We start from the raw sequence: 23594 nt of genomic DNA, 5'->3' as shown, positions 1-23594 counted from the left end.
TGGCTGAGCATTTTGCTATCACGTGAGCAGACTGTACATCTCCTCATCTGCTGGTGACTGTTTTCCAGAATGTTTTCCCTAAAAACTAAGAAGGGGGGGCTCTCTTTCTCTCTCTCTCTCTTTTTTCCTGAATATTTGACAAGATCTGAAATACTTATAAAGTGTAAGCAGTATGATCAGTAATGAGCTAAAGACAGATGGGACAGAAAGGGTTGCCGTGATTGTTGAGCTAATGGAGTGAGGACCCCGTTTTCATAAGGACAAGCCACGTTGCCGGGGCTCAGGGTGGTTGTGGACTTTGTCATGTGACTCTCACTTTACTACTCTGTAAGACGTTACTTTGATTTGGGTTTTTTGTTACAGAGACAGGGACAGATAGGGACAGGCAGACAAGAAGGGAGAGAAATGAGAAGCATCAATTCTTCGTTGCAGCTCCTTAGTTCCTTTATTGCTTTCTCCTATGTGCTTTACGGGTGCGAGGGGCTACAGCAGACCGAGTGACCCCTTGCTCAAGCCAGTGACCTTGGACTCAAGCTGGTGAGCTGTGCTCAAACCAGCGGCCTCGGGTTTTCGAACTTGGGTCCTCCGTATCCCAGTCCAAAGCTTTATCCACCGCGCCACCGCCTGGTCAGGCTGATTTGTTTGTTGACTAGGAGTTTGCAGACACGCACGGACCCTGCACCTGTCACCCAGCTTTCACCTCCACCACTCTCTGTCCCAGTGGGTCCCTTGGTTTCCCCCCCTTTTTTTCCTGCAGTATATTTTTTAAGATTTCATTATTGATTATAGAGGGGGGTGGGGGAGAGAGAGGAAGCAGAAAGCATTTGTATGTGCCGAGACCAGGCGAGACCAGGGTTTCAAACCGGCGACCTCAGAGTTCCAGGTCAGCGCTCTATCCACTGTGCAGTATTTTTTAACAAATCCCAGACATCATGTCATTTATCCCCCAGGGCTCCAGCATTCGTTTACAGACAAAGCTGGTTATTGTCTTAGCACACCCAGGGTGTCAGAGGCCACAGCAGGGACACAGACTGATATGGGATGAGAGAGGAGGCACTTGGGCTGCAGCAGCGGCTGTACCACCGCCCTGGGGGCTTAGGGACAAAAGGCATTACCAAGTGGGCACTGGAGTTCAGGTGAAGAACCAGCACTGGTGCTGAGCTCTCAGAGGAGCACAACCAGTGTGCAGGAAGAACCAGCACTGGTGCTGAGCTCTCAGAGGAGCACAACCAGTGTGCAGGAAACCTAGCTGGTACCCCAGGTGCTGGGGGCACAGGGAGGCTGGTCTGGGCACTCTGAGTAAATCAGGGATGGAGGAGGCTCAGGTACAGCTCGTCTTGAGCCACAGCCCCTCCAGCTGTGAACCTGTGCAGCCAGACAGGTAACATGCCTCCAAGCCTGATCGGTGGTGGCACGGGGAATAGAGCGTTGACCTGAGACACTGAGGTCCCAGAATGAAACCCCGAGGTCACCAACTTGAGAACAGGCTTGACAGCTTAAATGCAGGGTCATCAACATGATCCCGTTGTCACTGGCTTGAGCCCAAGGTCACTGGCTTGGCTGGAATCCCCCAGTCATGGCACATATGAGAAGCAATCAATAAACAACTGAAGTGCCGCAACTACAAGTTGATGCTTTTCATCTCTCTTCCTATCTGTCTCTCACCAAAAAAAAAAAAAGCCTCCAAAATATGGGGGAGGGGCCGGCATGGATGGACACTCCCATTCCAAAGGGGAAGCGAGGGGGAAGTGACAGGCCCTGAGCAAGACCAAAACCTAGGATAGAGGTCCCTTCCAGACTGCAGTCACACACCAGTAGCTCTGTCCACCTGAGGTCACCCTAGGGGAGCCTCACTGTAGTGGCCTCTCCCATGCAGGGCCTGGGTCTCTTCCTGGGTCACGAGCCCCGGGGCCACTGTGTCTTAGGAAATCCAGGCGGAAGTAGCAAGGCCCCCATGGCTTGTGCACATGCTCCCTGTGAGCAGGCCTGCACTCTGGGCCTGGAAGGGAGGCACCCCATACTCTCCGAAGTGCTGTTCATCGTTCTTCCTGGTCTTGGAGACCAGCCCCTAGCTTCTTTGAGACGACCATCAGTAGTAATCTTATCACATGTGGCAACACCTCTCATGTTCCGCAGGACAGCTGTCTCATTACTTTAGTATGGACAGGCTGAGAATTTTCCAGATTTTTACAGTCTGCTTACTTTTTTTTCTTTTCTTTTTTTTTTTTTCTTTTTTGACAGAGAACGACAGGGACAGACAGACGGGAAGGGAGAGAGATGAGAAGCATCAATTCTTCATTGTGGCTCCTTAGTTGTTCATTGATTGCTTTCTCATATGTTTCTTGACCAGAGGGCTACAGCAGAGCAAGTGACCCCTTGCTCAAGCCAGCGACCTTGGGCTCCAAGCCAGCGACCTTTGGGTTCAAGCCAGTGACCATGGGGTCATGTCTGTGATTCCACACTCAAGCTGGCGACCTCGGGGTTTTGAACCTGGGTCCTGTGCGTCCCAGTCCGATACTCTATTCACTATGCCACCGCCTGGTCAGGCTATGAGATAGTCAGACAGACTCCCGCATGCGCCCAACCGGGATCCACCCGGCACACCCACCAGGGGCGAAGCTCTGCCCACCAGGGGGCGATGCTCTGCCCCTCCGGGGGGGTCGCTTTGCCGCTACCAGAGCCACTCTAGCGCCTGGGGCAGAGGCCAAGGAGCCATCCCCAGCGCCCGGGGCAGAGGCCAAGGAGCCATCCCCAGCGCCCGGGCCATCTTTGCTCCAATGGAGCCTTGGCTGCGGGAGGAGAAGAGAGAGACAGAGAGGAAGGAGGGGGTGGGGGTGGAGAAGCAAATGGGCACTTCTCCTATGTGCCCTGGCCGGGAATCGAACCCGGGTCCCCCACACGCCAGGCCGACGCTCTACCGCTGAGCCAACCGGCCAGGGCCTCTGCTTGCTTTTTAAAGGACAATTTTGTCTCTTAAATTATTTCTTGGCCTGACCTGTGGTGGCGCAGTGGATAAAGCGTTGACCTGGAGATGCTGAGGTTGCCGGTTCGAAACCCTGGGCTTGCCTGGTCAAGGCACATATGGGAGTTGATGCTTCCAGCTCCTTCCTCCCTCCTTCTCTCTCTCTGTTTCTCTCTCTTCCTCTCTCTCTCCTCTCTAAAAAAATGAATAAATAAAATTTAAAAAAAAAAAAAAAAAAATTATTTCTCATGCATTTTACTATAAATATTCAAAAGAGAAATTAGGCTGCTCCTTCAACATTTCAACTTTCCTTAGAGATTCCCTGCCAGATATCCGGCTCCGTGGCTCCCATGGGCCAGGCCTTTCCCGGAACTCCAGGACACGGACCCAGTTCAGCCGAGCACTCTGCCACTTGGGAGCAGTGATGGTCTCCCTGCAGCTCCATCTGAGATGTCATCGGAATGGCCACTACTGTCCATACTTCTACAGCATCCTGCTCGTGGGGCTTAGGTTCCTCTAGGACGGTGCAGGCTTTCTCCCCACTCCCCTCTTCCCTCTCCGAGTCACCAGAATCGCCCAGAACGGTCCATTCGTGCAGTGTGGACTTGCTAGCATAGACCTCAAACTTCCAACCTCCACCCTCTCCAGTTGCAAGGTGTCCACACATGAGACATGTTAGAGTAGCACCCACTTCTCGGTGGTAATTTCTGTTGACCTCCGCTTGGGCTACTATCACAAAAATGCCACAGACGGGGGCGGGTGGGGGCCAACTTATAAAGAACAGAAACTTACTTCTCAGTCTGGAGGCTGGAAGCCCAAGGTCATGACATCGGGCGACTGTTCTCGGGAGGGTCCTTCCCTCATAGCTACGTCTCTGCTGTAACCTCAAGGGCAGTGTGGGCGGGGGGGTGCTCTCCAGTCTGCAAGGGCACCAGTTCGTCTAGGGAACAGAGCTGTCATGTCCTGACCTCCTCATGCCGTCACTTGAGGGGGGCTAGGATGTCAGCGTTAGGAATTCAGAGGAAACGAGCAATCAGACCATAGCACTGAGGGGCCCGGGAGGTTGGGCCCTCTGGGAAGACAGCATCCACTGTCTTCGATGCTGGAGTGAAGATGGGAGAAGCAGGGAGCATCAGGTCCGGCCCGTATTCCGCATCCTGCCCCCGCATCCCAACCAGCACCCCAACCCCAAACATGGCCACCTGCCCCTGAACCCTGAACCCCACATCCTGCCTTGCATTCATCCCTGCACTCCACCCCCACCCCTGAATCCTGCCCCAACACCTGCCCCTCTATCCCACCCCCATCCAACCCCGCACCCTCTGCCCCTTACCCCGCACCTTCCCCTGCACTGAGCTGGGAAGGCAGCACCCAGAACAGAGCTGGAAAATGAGAAGCAGATAACTGAGGGTCATATGGTCACCTCCCCATGTCCGGCCATTGACTTGTTGGGAAGCTGGTCGCCACTCCTGGAAGGTGCCCAGGCTGTGACCTGGGCTCACCTGGGTCCTCTTAGTGTTGGACCTGTGCCTCTCCTCCCTCTATCTCCTGTAGCCTGGGAGCTGCATGGAAAGTTCTGGTTGGACACCTCCCTGTTGGGGGCCCAGTCCTCACTACCTGCTCCTGTCGCTTCGCTGATGCTGAAATGAATGGGCCCGGACCGTGCAGGCTCTCATGTCAGAGCTCTGCCAGCCCGGGGGAATGCTCTGGAGCTGCCCCTCCCCTCCGTCAGCATGGCGGCTCTGTGTCCTTCCTCGCACACGGGTCTGGGGCTCCTCAGAACTTCCCTGCACCCGGGGGCTACATTTGGTTTCCCCAAAATGTTCACACCAGTAAACCAGCATAAGAGTGTAACTGCCCTGGCCAGGCGGTTCAGTAAGTAGAACGTCGTCCTGAAACAAGGTTGCAAGTTGGATCCCCAGTCAGGGCACACACACACAAGGGAAGGAACCCGTGAATACACGACTAAGTGGAACAACAAATGAACGCTTTCCTGCGCCTCCTGTCCCCCCCTTCCGCTGCTGTCTTTCTAAAAGCCATCAATTAAAAAAAAAAAAGGCATAACTCAGTTGTTGACAAAAGGAATCTTCAAACCTGCAAAAAGCCTTAATAATAATTTATTTGAGGACATGCCCAGAAGATCTCAATGGATTGAGACAGTGCTCCAGAGAATGGTAATTTTCTAGTTATTTTTCTAATACTAGGATCAAAGGAGAAGAAAGACTATAAGAAAAGTCCCATGCCCTGGCTGGTTGGCTCAGCGGTAGAGCATCAGCCTGGCATGCAGAAGTCCTGGGTTCTATTCCCTGCCAGGGCACACAGGAGAAGCACCCATCTGCTTCTCCACCCCTCCCCCTCTCCTTCCTCTCTGTCTCTCTCTTTCCCTCCCGCAGCCGAGGCTCCATTGGAGCAAAGTTGGCCCGGGCGCTGGGGATGGCTCTGTGGCCTCTGCCTCAGGCGCTAGAATGGCTCTGGATGCAACAGAGCGACGCCCCGTTTGGGCAGAGCATCGCCCCCTGGTGGGCATGCCGGGTGGATCCCGGTCAGGCGCATGCGGGAGTCTGACTGCCTCCCTGTTTCCAGCTTCGGAAAAATGAAAAAAAAAAAAGAAAAGTCTCATGAAGTCAGCCACGCAGAGCCAGCCGAGAAGGAAGGCCGGGACAGCTACAGGACTGGATAGAGAAGAAAAAGGGGAGACACAGGCTTGCTGTGCATGGGTGGGGGCAGGGTGCTTGACACCAGGCCACCACAGAAGCAGCAGGATGTTTCCACGTGACCTGCCGGCCACTGGCAGGCCTGTTCTGAGAGTCTGGAAGCGCAAGTGACTGGCACTCCCAAGCCCTGCTGCCCTAGATGCTCAAGATTGGACGGGGCTGGGCAGGGTGAAGAGGAGGCTTTTCCTAAGGGTGTGGTAGGCCTGGGACAGGACCGCCCACCACAACCTGCCGGGTGAGGGCTGATGTTCAGACCCCTGTGGGGCTCCTTTCTGTCGCTAGCTTGTCAGGTCTGCTCCGCCCCCTCTTCAGTCTCACCTTTAACTATCAATTGTTAGAGGAAGAGATGTGCCAACCCTGGCAATGCCAGGACCCTGGGTGATGCCAGATGGAGCCGTTTTCACACACACACACACCCGAGCTCCACCTGCTCTGGTGAGAACCCAGTAGGTACGTACCCTTGTACATTTGACAGGACTCGAGTCCCTTGCAGCCTTTTTCCCTGAGACAGGAGGTGCTCAAAGGATCCCATATTTGACCTGGGAGCCCCCAGAGGCAGTTCTTTCTACGGGGATGGGACTCAGAAACCAAAGCAGCAGCTGTGCTTCCAGGCCTCTTCTGTGGGCGGATCTAGAAATGGTTTGTAACTGACTTATTTTCACAGAGCTGTGTGAGGCTGGGGCCGAGATCATGGCCCTGCACCTCAGGCCACCTTAGCACAGGGCAGACCCATGTTTCAAGAAAGAAGAAAACAATGTGTCCACACTTTCCAATTCAAATGTTAAGATTGTAAATTATTTTTTACTTGATTTTTTTTTTAATTTTACATCTTGTAATAAGGAAAATCTTGGTTCTTTGCTACATTAACATTGCTTTATTCTACAGGACACACAATGATTTCAGGATGATACTATGATTAAACAGTAAGGTTACTGATGAAACTTTCATTTCTTATTGTTTTTATCCCTTTCTCTGGTTGCTTATGTCATCAGCTTCCAGATGAGAAAGCAGCTAGGGAAATGCAACAAACTTGATATACGAGCTCATTAAATTTAACTTCTACAGACTGAGTGTTCTCTTGTCAGCTCTGCTTGTGTAAAACGTTCTGCAGGACTTGGCTGTCAAAACTGTGAGCTCAGGTGCCTCTTACCTGCTCGGGAGCACAGTGCCAGTGTGCCTGCTTCCCAGTCTGCTGATGGCCTGTCAGGGGACAGCCTGGGTTTGCACTTTCTCCAGTGTACCTTTGGGATAGATTTCTAGAAGTGGGATTGGCCGCCTTGGGGTAAAAGCATGCCTGCGTGTCCAGATATTGCCCCTCCCCATCCTCTGTCACAGGGAGGGTGCCACTGGGCCTGCCTCCCCCCAATACAGTCTGTGGTCAGGTCTGGATTTGGGCCAGGATGATCAGTGTGATATAGGGTGTTTGGTTTGCATTTCTTTCTGTTCTTTTTCTTCTTGATTTTTGGAGTTGCTGAACTGTAGTTTTTATTGAGATAAAACGCACCGTTACAACAAAGTTTTCATCATTTTAACTTTAAAAAAGTATCTAAAAAGCATGCGGTTCAGTGTCATTTAGTATACTTGCAATGTTGTATAACCTTTACTTGTCTACTTCCAAAATAGTTTGTCACCCCAGAAGAAAACCTCGTGACCACCCGTTAGTCACTGTCCGGACACCAGCTATGGTTTGTCCCAGATTGTGTTTTTAAAAATGTTAAATTGTTATAAACGTTTTTCTAGTATACTTTATCTTTTGTTCCTGAAACTTAAATCTTATTTGGGAAGGTTCTGCCCATGCCTCAGTTCCAAATATAATAATTCACTCTTTTCTTTCTCGAGTTTTTCGTCTTTTTGATCCTCCGCTCTCTGGTTCACATGGAATGTGTCTGCTGTATAGTGGGACGTGCCAGTCAGATTTAGTGTTTTTCCAAGCGGCTCACAGCATGTCAGCACTTGGTGACAAGCCCAGCCTCCCCTGCTGCCGTGAGCCGCCAGTGCCCGCAGGACTGGTGTTCCCATTTGGGCCTGCGCCTGGGAGTCCCGTGTGCCTACCTGCCTGCCTGGCCTGGTGCCTGGTAGAGAGTCCACCCACATGGCCCTCCCTCCTCCCTTTTTGCTTAAAGCTGTATAGCTTTTTTGTTTCTCTCATACGAGCTTGAGCTTTATAATTAGCTTGTTTAGATGCAGGGAGTAAAATTCTGGTATTTTTGTAAGGATTACATCAAATGTATCAACTCAGGGAGAACGACATCCTTGTGCAGGGTTTCGTCTATCTCAGAAGCATGGTGTTTCCGTCTGTCCCTCTACTTGGGTGTCCTTATGGTCCTGAAGTTGTCCTCACAGTGTGAGGAGTTGCTGAACTGTAGTTTTTACTGAGTGCTGGAGTGGGTGCGACAGGTCAATGTGAGGCAAGCTTCCCACGTCTTGTCTGGTTCACGCCTAGAATTTTCTTCTTCTGTTGCTGTTGGAAACGGGGCATCTCCCCAGTGGTACCTTCTAACTGCGTGCACACAAAGACTGCTGACCTGTCACACCACACCCTGCTGCTCCTCCCAGTGCCCTCAGGGCTGAAATGTCACTTTTTATGCTGGAAACACTAGAGCCTTTGATCCAAGCAAATGACAGGAAGCAGGAGCAGGAAGGGTGGCCTTATGTACCTAATGGCCACCCCCTTCCTCTCCTCTCTGTCCCTTTCTCCTGCCCACTCCCTCCCTTCTTTCCCCCTGCCAGACTCACACTGCGGGCCCCTGGGAGAGGGGCGGGGAGGACTGGTGTGGGCTGGGGGGGGCAGGAGGGGGCGATGGACCTGCTGAGGAAAACTGCACCTTCAGCACCATCGCTTCTTCCGGAGGCTGCACGGGAGGCAGGGCTGGGTCTCAGCAGTGGTCTGAGTCACCCTGCCTTGTACAGGAGGGGAACCTGAGGCCCAGAGGCCCCCTGTGCCGTGTGCCTGTGGTCCCAGCTAGAGTCAGATGGGCTGCAGAGCACGGGCCCTGCTGGGGACAGACCAGAGCCAGGCTGGGAAGTGGGGGGAGGGGGGGTGGCGAGGAGCCGCCTGCAGAGAGAGCAAGCTGCATCGGGGGGCAGAGCAAAGAGGCGGGCGGCCGCCAGGAGCAGGGCTGCTGGGCAGAGCAGAGAGGTGGGCGGCCGCCAGGAGCAGGGCTGCTGGGCAGAGCAGAGAGGCGGGCGGCCGCCAGGAGCAGGGCTGCTGGGCAGAGCAGAGAGGCGGGCGGCCGCCAGGAGCAGGGCTGCTGGGCTCACTCCTCTCCTTCTCCTGCGTGTGCACGCACGAGTGTGTGTGTAAGCCCCCACAGCCCACAGGAACAGGAGGCCACAGATGAGGGAAGATGGCTTATCACACTGGATGCATCTGCTTCAGGCAGCTGCACAAGACGGGCACACGGAGTGCGGGCAGGTCGCCCACCTCTGCCAGGACACTTTATTGGAACAGATCACACACGCCGTCCTCGTCAGCTCAGGAGCTTGTGCATTCACAGCCCACGTGTGCCGGCCTTGAGCCCACGCCCCTGGTCCCTGCCACACAAGGACCCTGCCCCCCGGGGGGGCGCACTCCCTCCAGAAAGGGATTAAGCAACAGCCTTACAGCCTCATGCCACGTTTGTGGGGTACAGAAAGTCCCACGGCTCCTCTAACCTCGGCCAGACCCAAGTCTCCTTCGGGCTGAAGGTCCTGCCTGACATGTTCACCCTTCATGGACGGGACCTGGCGTCCAGTGAGAGTTTGATGACCCCAGCTGCCTTCTTTTTGTGCCTGGGAGGTGACCCCGACCTCCCAACTCCAGGAGAAGGGACACAACAGGGCAGGGCACTGCAGGCCAGCTCCAAGCCCAGGGGGGCCCCGTGCTCCCGCTTCCCAAGGGCCTGGGTGTGCAGAGGAGGGTCTGGGCAGGAGCAGGTTGACGCTTCTGCCAAGAGCCTCCTGGGCGCAGCGCCAGGGTCATCTGTCCGGCAGCAGCACGAAGAAGACAGCCTTCAAGAAGCGGCCGAAGCTGCAGAGCGTGGCCACGAGCCAGTGGGAGCAGAAGCTGGGGTCGCTGCTGATCACGCACTTGAGGATGTCGGTCTGGAGGGAGGGAGGACAGTCAGAGGGCAGGGCTGGGGAGCGGAGGTCCCGCGCCTTCCACCTAGGCCAGTGCCGGGACAGAGCACAGACACCGCGCCTTCCACCCCCGCCAGCTGCCGGGACGGAGCACACAGCCACGTGGGGGAGGTCTGCGGTCTGGTCGGGACTGAAGGGGGAGGTCTGCGGTCTGGTCGGGACTGAAGGCGTCCACAGGGACCCCATCCCCCCATGAGGATTCAGATGGTGAGAAGAGAAGGAAGGAGCTCAGGTGGGCACCCACGCCAGGATGTCCCAGCGGGCTCTACGGGGAGAGGCAAGGAGGGCAGAGACCTCAGAGTCTCTGTGCTGGGAGGTGCCACTGCCACCTGGAGGGGTCACCTCCCCACCCAGTCCCGCCTTCAGGGGAGACCACAGCCCTCAGCTGCAACCCCAGCAGAGGACTGAGCTCTAGCCCTCCTGCCCAGCCCTGCCAGGGCACCCCACACTCTTCCTACCACCCCTCTTACTGAGAAGACAGGTCTCCTATGGGTGGGGTGGTCCCACGCCCAGGGCCCACAGCTCCTAAGGGCTGACCAGGCCAGGTGAGCCACTGGGGGCAGAGGCCGTGCTGGGGTATGACCAACACCGCTGCTCATTTTGCCGCGGAGCCTGGGGCGAGAGCAGGACAGTGCTGGGCCTTCCCCAGGGGCCTGAGCTGGCCTTCAGACCCCCTTCTGCAGTGCAGGGCTTGGGCAGCGGGTCTTTAGTGCTGGAGGTGGGGAGGACACAGGTCAACCTGAGGCAAGGCAGCAGGGCCGGCCCCAGGCCTCACCCCCTCCTCTCACCCTTACCCCACCCCCCTGCACCCCGGCACCCCTGCACCCCCAGACCCACTCACCCATCCGCCTCGCCTCCGCAGCCAGGTCGCCAGGGTCTTGCGCACAAACTCCCCGAGGCAGTCAACGAGGGCGTGAACCATGGCGGGCTGGGCCTGCCGCACACAGTCCACGGCCAGCCCCGCGGCCACCAGGTACAGGGACACCACCTTGCCCCACGTGATGCCTGCAGGCAGAAGAGGCTGGTCAGCGGAAGGCTGTCGGAACCCCCTCCAGTCCAGCCGTGGGGCTCCGTGAAGAAGCTGAGCATTCCGCCCGCGTTCTGCTGATGGCCGGGAGCCGATGTGGGAACCAGCCCCTCCCCACAGCACCACCTGAACTGGGGGCCTGGCTGCCCTCGGCTACAGGCCAGTCCTGCCCACCCTCACGGGTAGTTCTTAGAGATTCCTTGGGCCTCATGACACACCTGCACGCCTGTGCCAGAGCCCAGGACAACCCGGCCCAGCCCCCATCTCCCGGAGGAGGCAATGTGACAGCAAGGTGGAACCCGAGGGGTGGGTGGTGCTGCTGACCTGGAGCCGGACACAGTTAACAGTGAGCGAACTCGCTGCGCACCTGCCCACCTGAGCGGCACAACATCTCACGGGAGGAAGGACCTCCCAGACCACCGAGCCGGACACAGTTAACAGTGAGCGAACTCGCTGCGCACCTGCCCACCTGAGCGGCACAACATCTCACGGGAGGAAGGACCTCCCAGACCACCGAGCTGGACACAGTTAACAGTGAGCGAACTCGCTGCGCACCTGCCCACCTGAGCGGCACAACATCCCACGGGAGGAAGGACCTCCCAGACCACCGAGCTGCGGGCGGGGAGCGGGTCCGGGGGGAGGGCAGAGCTGAGAAAAACCACCCAGGGAGGAGTGCTTGCCTGTTATATGACGTGAAGTCCCTTCTAGATGAAAAGACTTTACAAGTCAATGCGCAAAAAAATGCAAGACCTTTCGAAAGAAATGAGCTCAGAACACGAACAGTCGACTCACAAAAGGGGAACAGAAACGTCAGACGTGAACAAGGCTCACTGATAACCAGAGGGTGCAGACTGAACTCCGTGAGACTGCAAACTCCAAGGGCAACGTGCTCCCCGTCACGGCAGCATCTGCGGGCACTCGGCCCCCGTCCTAGGGAAGGGCACGGCGGCAGAGAGGCGGCCCCTGCACCCCACTCACACAGCAGCACAGCGACCGTCATGACACGGAAGTCAGCTCGAGCAGGGGCTCGTTCACGAGCGTTCACAGCAGCCTCACTCACGTGGCCCCAGCTGGGAGCGACACACGCCCTGCGTCCGACCAGACAGCCGAGTGGGACTCAGCCTGAGAGCAAAGCACGACACTCGCTGGGACTGGACGCACCGCGGACGCTCCGCTGGGTAAGAACAGCGACACAAAGGCCACGTGGGCGGGTCCCTCTATGATGTCCAAGAAGAGCCGGTGGTTGCCGGGGACGGGGGAGGGACAGGTAATGGGCACAGCGTTCTTCCGGGGTAGTGAAAATCTCAGTGGCACCGTGAACCCACTAAGTGCCGTGGACCTGTACACATTAAAATGGGTCCGGGTATGTTATATAAATGTCACCTCAATAAATTTCTTTTTTTTTTTGTATTTTTCTAAAGCTGGAAACGGGGAGAGACAGACAGACTCCCGCATGCGCCAGACCGGGATCCACCCGGCACGCCCACCAGGGGCGATGCTCTGCCCACCAGGGGGCGATGCTCTGCCCCTCCGGGGCGTTGCTCTGCCGCGACCAGAGCCACTCTAGCGCCTGGGGCAGAGGCCAAGGAGCCATCCCCAGCACCCGGGCCATCTTTGCTCCAATGGAGCCTCGCTGCGGGAGGGGTAGAGAGAGACAGAGAGGAAGGAGAGGGGGAGGGGTGGAGAGGCAGATGGGCGCCTCTCCTGTGTGCCCTGGCCGAGAATCGAACCCGGGATCTCTGCACACCAGGCCGACACTCTACCACTGAGTCAACCGGCCAGGGCCTCAATAAAAATTTAAAAACCCATTCCGCAGACCATATCACTCTCTGCTTAAAACAGACTCAAGTCTGAAATGCCACAGCGCCGGCCCCACCCTCTCAGGCCTCCACCCCCCCTTCCAAACACCCGAGGGCTCTGAGCAAGGTCCCCCCTCCAGGTGCCACATAGGCCCCCACACCACACTGCCGCAGGGCACCAGGCCTGGCACCCACAGGTGCTCAACATGGAGAGGGTAGGCGAAGGCTCAGTGTGGAGAGCGGGGACAGGAGCCTGACGTCTGGGCTACCTTCCTGGGGTCTGAGAGAGTGAGTGACAGCAGGTTCTGAGATGCCACCGGCAGAGAGGTGCTCGCTATCCCATGACAGGTCAGTGACTGGCAGGAGTCGGCCGAAGGTGCCAGCAGGGAGGCCTCCGGGACATCTCGAGTCCTTTGAGTTCTTCCGTGTTTTACCATTATACAGATGTCTCATTACCATAAACCCGTCCTTCCAAAGCGAGATATCCGTGTTTCAGCATGTTCACCAAGCGGTGCAACCATCTCTGCTGTCATGTTCCAGAACATTCTTATCACCCCAGAAAGCAGTCGGCTCCCCTGAGCTGTCACGTCTTGTCCTCCAGCCCCAGGCCACTGCTCTGGGGACTCACCTGTGGTGGACACGTCACATGCGGAATCACACAGCGTGTCCGGTGTGTCTGCCTGCGTTCACTCATCAGGCCAAAGTGCGTGCTCTCGAGGCCGAAGCCATCGTGTGGGTGGACCACGCTGCTGACCCACTGCTGGGGGATGAGCAGCCTGTCTGCACCTTCCCGGCTCCTGGGAACCTGGCGGCTCTGAACGTCTGTGCGCCAGCGTCCGCGTGGCCTGCTCTCGTTTCTCCGGCTCGCATGGTGACTGGCGTTTCCCAGGCAGTGGCCCCCTTCCCATTCCCCGTGGTGGTTTTCCCTGGAAATACATCTGTCCCAATCCTTTGCTCATTTTTTTTTCTTTCTTTTTTTTTTACAGAGACAGAGATTGAGGAAGAGGGATAGACAGACAGGAACGGAGAGAGATGAGAAGCATCAATCATTAGTTTTTCATTGCGCGTTGCAACACCTTAGTTGTTCATTGATTGCTTTCTCATATGTGCCTTGACCGTGGGCCTTCAGCAGACCGAGTAACCCCTTGTTCGAGCCAGTGACCTTGGGTCCAAGATGGTGAGCTTTTTGCTCAAACCAGATGAGCCTGCGCTCAAGCTGGTGACCTCAGGGTCTCGAACCTGGGTCCTCCGCATCCCAGTCCGACGCTCTATCCACTGCGCCACCGCCTGGTCAGGCCCTTTGCTTGTTTTTCAATCGGTTGTCTTTTTAGGATTATTCCTAGGAGTTTTTAGTTTCCATATTTTCTGATCCTTCTGTTGTAGAATAACTTGCTCTTGTGATACGAGGGAAAAGGAAAACTTGCCAACTTTTAACCAGGGAGGAAAATCAGTTGTTCCAGTGGAGTGAACGGAGAACCCCAAAGTGCAAACATCTGCCTTGAAGGGGGCTCGGCCACTGCAGAGGCCACCGTGGAAATCGGCCCTGCAGTCCTGGAGCTGCCCACAACACGGGCACAGCCCTAGCTCTGGCCAGAGCCAGCACAGGTCAGGCCTGGTGGGGGACAAAGGGGACAAAGGTCCAGCCCAAGGGTTAGCCTTTGCCAGGCCCAGCGGCAGCATGCCAGGGGCTACAGGCAGAGAGGGACAAGGGCGGGCAAGCGCCTGATGGCTGTGCACACCCCTCTGTGGCCAAAGAGCCCAAGGACCCTGAGGTCTGGGATGGATGAAGGTGGCAGGGAACCTACAGACAACAGGCAGGAGGGCACCTCTTAGGCCTGCCCCCCCCCCCACATGGCAAGGGCAGGGTTCTCTGACCTGGTCCTCATCCTGTCTGCTGCACACACACCCACCGCCATGCAGGGGCCGGGCCCCCAACTCCCCGCTCCGTCCCCGCCACCAGTAGGCTGGAGCTGTCTGCACGCAGATGAACCTTCCTTTTAAAGCCAGCCTCGGGCTTGTAAACCAGCTGCCTGACAGTGCGGAGACAGACACAGGCGGCCCCATGCACCAGCGTCAGGCCCAGGATATGGGAGTCCAGGAAGGGCCGGGGGCAGGCGTCACCCCAGGACACCCACCGTGCCCTGCTTTCTTCACAGCCCACCGAACACCTCTTCCATCAGGTGCCTGACAGATCCCAGACCCTTCCCCCATCCCCCCCCCCCCTGACCGACCCCCGTGACCTCCCCAGGACCTGGGTCAGCCCTGGGAGAGCCTGACCCAGACAGACACCCCTCACATCGTCTTTGCCACAGCGACTCCTGCCCAAGGAGGAGGCTGGACTTGACTGACCACTGGCAGTCCCGAGCCCCAGCCAGCCCTGTGTCTCACTGCCACACTCAGGGTCCGCTCTGTCCCTGGTCGTCTGGCTGTGAAAAGCCCCTTCGGCCACAGGACACTGGCCCCGCTCCAGCTGACAGCCTGGCAGGCCCCGTCTTCACCCAGTGGGACAGCACAACCCCGGTCCTGACCCCTGACCCTGACCCCAGGCCACGCCGGCGCGGTGGGCTTCCTGGGCGGATGCAGACCTACCTGCGGCAAAGATCTGGGCGGCCACGGCCAGGAAGGCGTCGGTCACCACGCTCTCGGAGTGCAGGGAGATGTTCAGCTGGCGCGCCACGTTGCGGTAGACGCTGGGCCGGATCATCTCCAGCTCGTCCCCTGCAGACCCACGAGTGAGTCAGAGGGTCCCCAGCTGCCTGACCCCGGCCCCCCGTCACACGGGCCTGGGACCGGCCCTCTCCTTAGTCCCTTAGCCATGGCTGGTTGCAGACCCTTCCTGCACTGACTGGTCTATACCTGACCCCCACTTAACCCCCACCCCAGGCTCCTGGAGACAAGGAGACTGGAGAGGTGTGGTGGGCACCCCCAGAGCTGTCTCTGTGGCCTGCCCTTTCTGATGAGCCAACCCCCCAACCCCCACCCAGGGCCAAGCCGGCTGGGCCGGTGGGGCGGGAATCCCAGGAGGAGCATGGGCCGTGCCTGACGGGTGACTCAGCTCACAGTGAGCTGCCAGGGCGGCAGGCAGACGGGCGGCAGGCGGACAGGGCAGTCAGCCAGACCCAACGTGGGCAGGGGCTGCAACCCACACAGCTGGGCAGCCCTGGTCATCGCCTCAGAGGCCACCCTCAGGTCCAGCACCTCTCAGTGAACCAAGAAACGCAGCCATGGTCCGGGGCCCCCAGCAGAGCCCAGGCTCCAACGTGTGCCCTGGGCCAAGTGGGTGTGTGCATGGGGCAGCCACACGAGAGGACAGGCCTGTCACCAGCACTGTCTGCTGCCCATGCTCCTCACGGAGCCCCTGGCAGGGACGTGCAGGGAATTCCACCGCCCTTGCACCGGGTGTCTCCAGCCCTCCCAGCTCTCCAGCCAAAGCAAACAGGGAAATGCCGACTGGACAGTCCTGGCCGATAAGGGCTCCCACGTCAGCCCTGGGGCCAGCGCACACCATCTAGTTAATTAAGATCTGGAACGAACCAGAACTGAGGCACGGCAGCGGGGCAACGAGAGGGGCACGGAAATTCCCAGCCTGGCCCAGCTGCTCCCACACAGACCTCGGGGGCCGCTGGGGACTAGCCCCGAAGAGAGTGACCATGGGACGTGACCCAGCTTCTTCCTGTGTGCCCTGTCCCCGGGAGCTGGGAGTCTGCTGAGGAGGGCTGGGGGCGGGGAGGCAGCCCCAGGCCAGGGGCTCACCACGGAGCAGCTCCAGGGAACTGGACACACACGCACACTCTGGGGACCCGAGGGCCTCCCTCCACGTCCCCCCAGTCATCTGGCAGGGGCTGGGCCCTGGGAACTGAATGTGGCCGAGCTGGACACTGCTGGGAAAGGGCCTTGCAGGCCCAGTCTTTGAGAGGGCCAGCACAGCGACCCAGGCCCCGGCCCCGGCCGGAAGTGCTGGGGCTCTCAGGGTGAAACAGAGGGAAGAAGGCACAGAAGGCCAGTAAGATCTGCAGAGTCCAAAGCAGGGCTTTTCGGGTGAGCTTGAACAGCAAGGGCAGGGGCCCAGGGTGGAGGCAGCCCCCAGGAGGCTGGGGGCAGGACTGCAGAGCAAGCAGGGCTTTTCGGGTGAGCTTGAACAGCAAGGGCAGGGGCCCAGGGTGGAGGCAGCCCCCAGGAGGCTGGGGGTAGGATTGCAGAGCAGGCAGGGCTTTTCGGGTGAGCTTGAACAGCAAGGGCAGGGGCCCAGGGTGGAGGCAGCCCCCAGGAGGCTGGGGGCAGGACTGCAGAGCAGGCAGGGCTTTTCGGGTGAGCTTGAACAGCAAGGGCAGGGGCCCAGGGTGGAGGCAGCCCCCAGGAGGCTGGGGGCAGGGTTGCAGAGCAAGCAGGGCTTTTCGGGTGAGCTTGAACAGCAAGGGCAGGGGCCCAGGGTGGAGGCAGCCCCCAGGAGGCTGGGGGCAGGATTGCAGAGCAGGCAGGGCTTTTCGGGTGAGCTTGAACAGCAAGGGCAGGGGCCCAGGGTGGAGGCAGCCCCCAGGAGGCTGGGGGCAGGACTGCAGAGCAGGCAAGGGCAGGCAGAACTTCCTCCTGGCCGCTCTGAACATCCTCCAGACGGCACCCCCAGTGCCGTCCCCACAGCCCAACCTGAAGAAACAGCAGTGGGCAGCTAACCTCGCGGGAGGCCAGGCACTCCGGACTCCTGGCCAATCCCCAAACCCCATTTGCTCTCCACACTTAAAAACCTCTCCCCTCCCCCAAGACCCCGGTGAGACAACACCCTCCCGCAGCCCTCTGCACAGGCCACCATCAAATCTGTGTCTCATACACACTCCTGGGAGGCCAGGGACACATACAGCCCTGCCCCCAAGAGCGACACACACACAGCAGAGACAGCAGGCACGGGTGTCAGCCCCTCCCCACACTTGGCCTGGAGAAGACTGGCCAAGGCCCATCTTTGCTTCCCAAGTACCCACTCCCAGAACTGATAATGGTCCCCCCATGGTGACCATGGTGAGCTGGACTGACTGGGGTAAGGGGTCCAGGCCCTGGAGAGAGTGGAGACAGTTACTGGGCTATATTTAACCTCAGAAACAAGTATGAACAGCGCTGCGGGGGTGTCAGCTGTCCTGGGCATCCAATTCTGTTGGGAACCCTTGGAGGCCCCCAAATCAAGAGAAAAGGGCAGAAGAGGGCAGAATTTTGGCCAGTAACTGAGAGGACGTATTTTCCAAAACAAACATCAGGACACGTGGCCCAATTAGGCTTTTTGTACCCAGCTAAGTACAAGGGTCACTCTGGAAATTTAGCCACCAAAACATTCTTCCAGCAGCTTTTTATCCACTATGGCCAAAATGTCTGAAATCTGGGGCGAGCAGGGGAAGTCTGTGGGAGGTCTGCCGGCGCTGAGAGCCCGAGGGGGTAAATACAGGACAGCACCCGAGAGGGGGGACATCCGCCTGGGTGGCCTGCCTTGCGCGCATGACTATTCCGGGCACCCCCAGGCCAGCCCCCACTCTGCCCCAGAAGGAGACTGAGTCTCAGAAGTGGAGGGTGAAGTTCAGGTCACCCCACTGGCTGTACCCCGTACGCAGCGGGCCCCGCCCCACCGGCCACCTCGGGAGGGGCCGTCTGGGGACCTCGCCCGTCTGGTCCCACACTCACCCAGGCGCAGCAGTACCGCACACACCTCCGCCAGGCGGCCGCCCGGGGCGGGCCCGGCTCTCTCCGGCGCGTTCCAGACGAGGCCGGCGCGCAGCAGCCGCGCGTGCACGAACTCCCGGCCGAGCGCCTTAGCCTGGGCCACCAGCTCCTTGTCGGTGGGCGAGCGGTCAAAGGCGTCCATAATCTCGGCGGCGAAAACTGAGGAGCGCCGCAGCACCTCCATGGCGGGGACGCGGACGCGGACGCAGGGCGCCGCACCTGCGGGCAGACAATGCTCAGCCCGTCAGGCCTGGACGGCGATGGGGGAGGCGGCCGCGCGAGGAGGGCGGGAAGGGGCGCGGCGTGTGCCCAGATCACGCCCGCGCGCGCGCGGGGCTGGGGCGCACCGGGAGGCCGGGCCGGGCGCGGCTCCGGGGAAGGGCTGCGGCCAGCTGCGGGTAACCGTACGTTTCTTTCTGTGCCCCGAGTCTTTAAAAACACGAGTCACACACTCGTTTAGATTCCGGATTAAATAACAAAGATCTCCGCGGCTGCCAGGGATAGGAAGGACCGCGGGGAAATGGCGATTCGCTCTGGGGCCGCCGTGCCCGCGCTCTACCGACGAGTGCACGGGCGGCGGAGGCACGGACGCCACCGCCCAACCTGCGCCCAGCAGCCAGGGCCCGGGCCCCGCGCGCGCTCCTAGGTCACGAACCCCGCGCCGCGCCGTCGACGATGTTTGTTCCCGGCCCGGCCGTTCCCTTGGCGCCGCCGCCAGGGAAGGGACACCGCGCGCGCCCTCCTCACCTCTCCTGCCGCATGTCGCGGGCGCGGGGACTGGGGAGGAGTTCTGGCTTCAGGTTCTACTTGCCGCCGTCTCCGCGGATCTCTCTCCTTCCATTCAAACCCGCGAGGACGCGCGCGTGCCCGCCCCGTCCGCGACTGAATCGGGCTGGAGCGCCGAGTGCGCGGGGCCTCGCGCGCTCCTGGGACTCCGGCGGCCGCACTGGGGGCGTGGGGAGCGCGGGGCGCATCGAGGTACTCTCCGCGGGCCAGAGGCGAGGCTTGGGGCTTCGCCTTCTAAGGGAAAGGCAACCCCCGGGGCGGAGCCGCGCGGGAGCTTCCCCGCCGCCTCCCCGCTTAAGGAGGCTCGAGCGAGTTCCCTGTACGCGCTCAAGCTTTCCCCTCCTAGCCCAGTGAGGAGGACTGAGCTGGGACTCCAGCCGCCTGGGTTCACTCCCCCGGCTCCATGTTCTTGTTGATTCCTAGAGGTTCTTTGTATTGTATATTCTGGATAATGTGTCCTTGGTCCAACACATGGGTTTGTGTTAGAGATGGATCCGTGGGTTTGCATTGTATTGAATATTTTGTGCCACTCTGTCGTTGCTATTGCTTATAAGGAACAGGAGTTAAGTCTCAATGAGGTCGAATGTATCCGTCTCTTCATAATGATAGTCTATGTTTTTTATAGAAGTGTGATTATTTTAGCGTTCTCATGGTGGTGGTTTACAAGATTAAATCTTTGTGAATGGTGTAGTGGTGGGGCGGGTTCATGTATTTTCCATATGGATATCCAGTTGACCCAGCATAATTTATTGAAAAAACCATCATTTCTCCATTAAATTGGAAATGAGCCCCAATCATACGTCAAGTGATGTATATGTGAGGATCTGTTCTGGAAGCTTCCATTCCACTGGTTATGTCTCTATCTTTAAGCTAATACAGCATAGTTCAGACAACAGGATTGAATACCTTGCCCCAATACACACACATATAGCCAATACAATACTGGGGGCCCTCAGTTACAACACTGTTCTGTTCCTATGACACTGATGTAACCTGAATTTTAGTGTAAGTCAAAATACACCCTAGCCTAAGTCACTTCCTTATCCTAACACCGTTGTAAAATCATAATCTAGAATACAAAAATACAACGAAACTGCAGAAAAAGAATACTGCATATTTTTCCTCCACACGCAGCCAAACTAGTTCCCCCACGTGGTCTATAAGCAGGACACTAATGGCATAAGCCAAAAATTCACGTCTCAATCTTTTAAAGTTTTTATGTAATTGAGCCTGTTAAACTCCAAACACCATGGAGACTGTCATAACCCGAGGCTGCTGTACATGTTCTTTTTCTTTGCGAATGGGATGTTAACCAAAATAAACCAAATCGTGGGCCTTACGGTGGCAATGAATTTCAAAGGATTGAAACTATACCAAGTGTATTCCCTCTGATTTAATTAGAAAATAACAGTAAAACTACTAGAAAGCCTCCTAGTTCTTGGAGATTGAACATCACACTTTTAAACAATCAAAGAGCCAAGTAGTGAATCACAACGGAAGTTGCAAAATATTTTGAAGTAAACAATAGTGAAAATATGACATCAAATGCTGTGGGATGCAGTTAAAGCAGTTCTTAGAGAAAAATTTATAGTGTGTGTGTGTGTATGTGTGTGTGTATATGAAAGATTAAAAATTAATGCTCTAAGCTTCAACCCAAAAAGCTAGAAAAAGAATAACAAATTCAACTCAAGGCTGAATAAAAATAATAAGCAGAAATTAATAAAACAAAGCAAAAGTTAGAGAAAATCAACAAAGCCAAAAATTGGTTCTTTGAAGAGATGAATAGAATTGATAAACCTCATCCTGGCTGGATAGATGACTTCTTTGAAATGCCAGCCTGTAATACAGAGGTTGCCAGTTCGATTCCCTAATCAGGGCACATACAGGAGCAGCTTAGTGTTTCTGTCTCTCTCTCTCTCTATGCCTCCCCCCCCTCCAAAAGAAAGGATAACTCCTGAAATATTGGTTAAGAAGCCCCACACACACATAAATATCAGGTGTGAAAAAGAGGACATCACCATAGATACTTACAAATATTAAAAGGATAATAAAAGAGCATAAACAACTTCTACAGTACATTTGAAATTTAAATGAAATGTAATTTATCAAAACGGATACTAGAAGATATAGAAAATCTGGATAGTCCTATACCAATGAAATAAATTTAATCCATAATTTAAAATTCTCCTATGAAGAAAATTCTGGGTTCAGATGGTTTCTTTGAGGAGTTCTTAACAGTTTAGGAAATATCACCAACTATATACAAATCTGGCCAAAGAGTCAAAGATGAAGGAGCCTATCTCAGGTCATTTTGTGAGGCCAACACAACATTGATCCCCAAACCCATCAAGTATTACAGGTGCTAGGAAAACTACCAAATCTCTGTCTGCTTGACATTCCCACCTGTAGAGCAGACAATAACAACATCTACCTCCTGTGTTGCTGAGAGGACTGAATTAACCTATCCAAAAAATTACTTGGCCCTGGCCAGTTAGCTCAATGGTAGAGTGTTGGCCCAGTATGTGGATGTCCTGGGTTTGATTCCTGGTCAGGGCACACAGGAGAAGCTTCCATCTGCTTCTCCACCCCTTCCCCTCTTACTCTTTCTGTCTTTCTCTCTCTCTCTCTCTCTCTCTCTCTCTCTCTCTCTCTTCCCCTCCTGCAGCCATGGCTCAAATGAGTTGGCTCAAATGAGTGAGTTGGCCCTGGGTGCTGAGGATGGCTCCATGGCCTCCACCTCAGGTGCTAAGATGAGCTGGGTTGCTGAGCAGTGGAACAGCACCCCAGATGGACAGAGCATTGCCCCCTAGTGGGCTTGGCAGGTGGATCCCGGTTAGGGTTCATGCAGGAATCTGTGTCTCTGCCTCCCCTCCTCTTACTGAATTAAAAAATATATATCTAATTGCTTAACGTGTAGTACGTTCTTGGTAATTTTTAGCTGTTTTTGCAGAACAGCCACAGAACTCTAAAATGTGAGTGTGCACTCTCATGTTATCTTTAACACAGAATCTGGTTAACACAGAATCAGAACAGAGTATGCCTCTGGCATTTCTGAAGAGCATTCAGGTTGGGGGTTCCCTGTGTTTTATAGGTGGGAATGTGGATGCACCCAGAGGAGAAAGGGACTTGCCCAAAGAGTGGCTGCAGGACTGGGCGTAGCCAGATTGTGAACTTGAGTCTGACCCCAAGGCCTGGCAGGGAAAAAAATCTATGTCTGTGGACCCTCATGATGAGCCCACCCCCACTCGTATGTGAGATGTGTGACCTCAGGGAACTTCTGGCCCCACTTACAGCCTCAGTTCCCTCCTATACAAAATGAGAGCTGGCGCCTGGCCTGTGGTGGCACAGTGGATAAAGCGTTGACCTGGAACACTGAAGTCATTGGTTCGAAACCCTGGGCTTGCCTGGTCAAGGCATCTATGGGAGTTGATGCTTCCTGCTCCTCCCGTGTCTGTCTGTCTGTCTCTCTCCCTCTCCTCTCCTCCTCTCCTCTCTAAAATTAATAAATAAAAAAAAGGATTTAAAAAAAAGAAAAGAAAAAAAAACACACAAAAAATGAGAGCTGGCTCTTAGTTTCCTGTGTCCTGAGGCGTGATGGGTGTAGAATGACTTCCTGAGCTCTGAGTGATGAATCACTGGGCATTACTGATAGTGGCAGGGCCCCTGCAGTCCAGGAGTGGCCACGCCTGAGACCAGTAGATGACTTTCTGGACATTCCAGGTCAGGCAAAGCCATGTCTCAGGACATTCGAGACAATACTGACAGCAGTGAGGATGGGCACAGGGCCCAAGTGTTCATCAGCGGTGGTGGCGGGATGCTAAAACCATCTGGAGTCCTGGGAGCACAGCCCTTGAGCCCTTATCCAGACCTTTGAAAGCCCAGGCTGTGCTGGAATCAGTCAAGGTCTTCCTGCCCCTTGAGGCCTGGAGGAGGCCGGCTTGGCCCACCCGCTCCCAGCCCCTGGTTTCACATTCCTCCAGTTACTCTGGCCTTGATTGTCTGCCTGCTGGAATTCTTTTTTTTTTTTTTTGTATTTTTCTGAAGCTGGAAACGGAGAGAGACAGTCAGACAGACTCCCGCATGCGCCCCACCGGGATCCACCCGGCACGCCCACCAGGGGCTACGCTCTGCCCACCAGAGGGCGATGCTCTGCCCCTCCGGGGCGTTGCTCTGCCGCGACCAGAGCCACTCCAGCGCCTGGGGCAGAGGCCAAGGAGCCATCCCCAGTGCCCAGGCCATCTTTGCTCCAATGGAGCCTTGGCTGCAGGAGGGGAAGAGAGAGACAGAGAGGAAGGGGGGGGGGTGAAGCAAATGGGCGCTTCTCCTATGTGCCCTGGCCGGGAATCGAACCCGGGTCCCCCGCACACCAGGCCGACGCTCTACCGCTGAGCCAACCAGCCAGGGCCTGGAATTCTTGCTTTCCACTCTTACCCTGCATCTGCCCCCTGTCTGCCCGGCTGTTGACCCAGGGTGGAACTTGGTTCCTG

At 56.5% G+C, this 23594-nt stretch overlaps 1 protein-coding gene across 1 annotated transcript; it reads right to left on the bottom strand.

Annotated features, from left to right (window-relative positions):
* Positions 1-9095: 9095 nt before the first annotated feature.
* Positions 9096-19333, bottom strand: BOK (BCL2 family apoptosis regulator BOK). Its single transcript, XM_066345224.1, has 5 exons — positions 19069-19333; positions 18283-18540; positions 15211-15339; positions 10637-10800; positions 9096-9759 (listed from the first exon to the last, which is right to left on the bottom strand). Exons 2-5 carry the CDS (start codon positions 18503-18505, stop codon positions 9634-9636), a joined length of 642 nt encoding a protein of 213 aa, XP_066201321.1. The 5' UTR covers positions 18506-18540; positions 19069-19333; the 3' UTR covers positions 9096-9633.
* Between the last annotated feature and the right edge of the window lie 4261 nt (positions 19334-23594).

The sequence above is a fragment of the Saccopteryx leptura genome, chromosome 7 (genome assembly GCF_036850995.1).
Source record: "Saccopteryx leptura isolate mSacLep1 chromosome 7, mSacLep1_pri_phased_curated, whole genome shotgun sequence".
NCBI lineage: Eukaryota > Metazoa > Chordata > Mammalia > Chiroptera > Emballonuridae > Saccopteryx > Saccopteryx leptura.
Note: the sequence above shows the minus strand (reverse complement) of the source record. Positions and strands in the feature narration are given on the sequence as shown.

Coding starts and splice junctions, on each gene's coding strand:
- BOK (XM_066345224.1), bottom strand. CDS start 18,505: ATGGAGGTGCTGCGGCGCTCCTCAGTTTTCGCCGCCGAGATTATGGAC. Junction 10,801..15,210: donor CGCCCAGATCTTTGCCGCAG/GTAGGTCTGCAT, acceptor TTCTGCCTGCAG/GCATCACGTGGGGCAAGGTG. Junction 9,760..10,636: donor TGCGGAGGCGAGGCGGATGG/GTGAGTGGGTCT, acceptor CCCTCCCTCCAG/ACCGACATCCTCAAGTGCGT.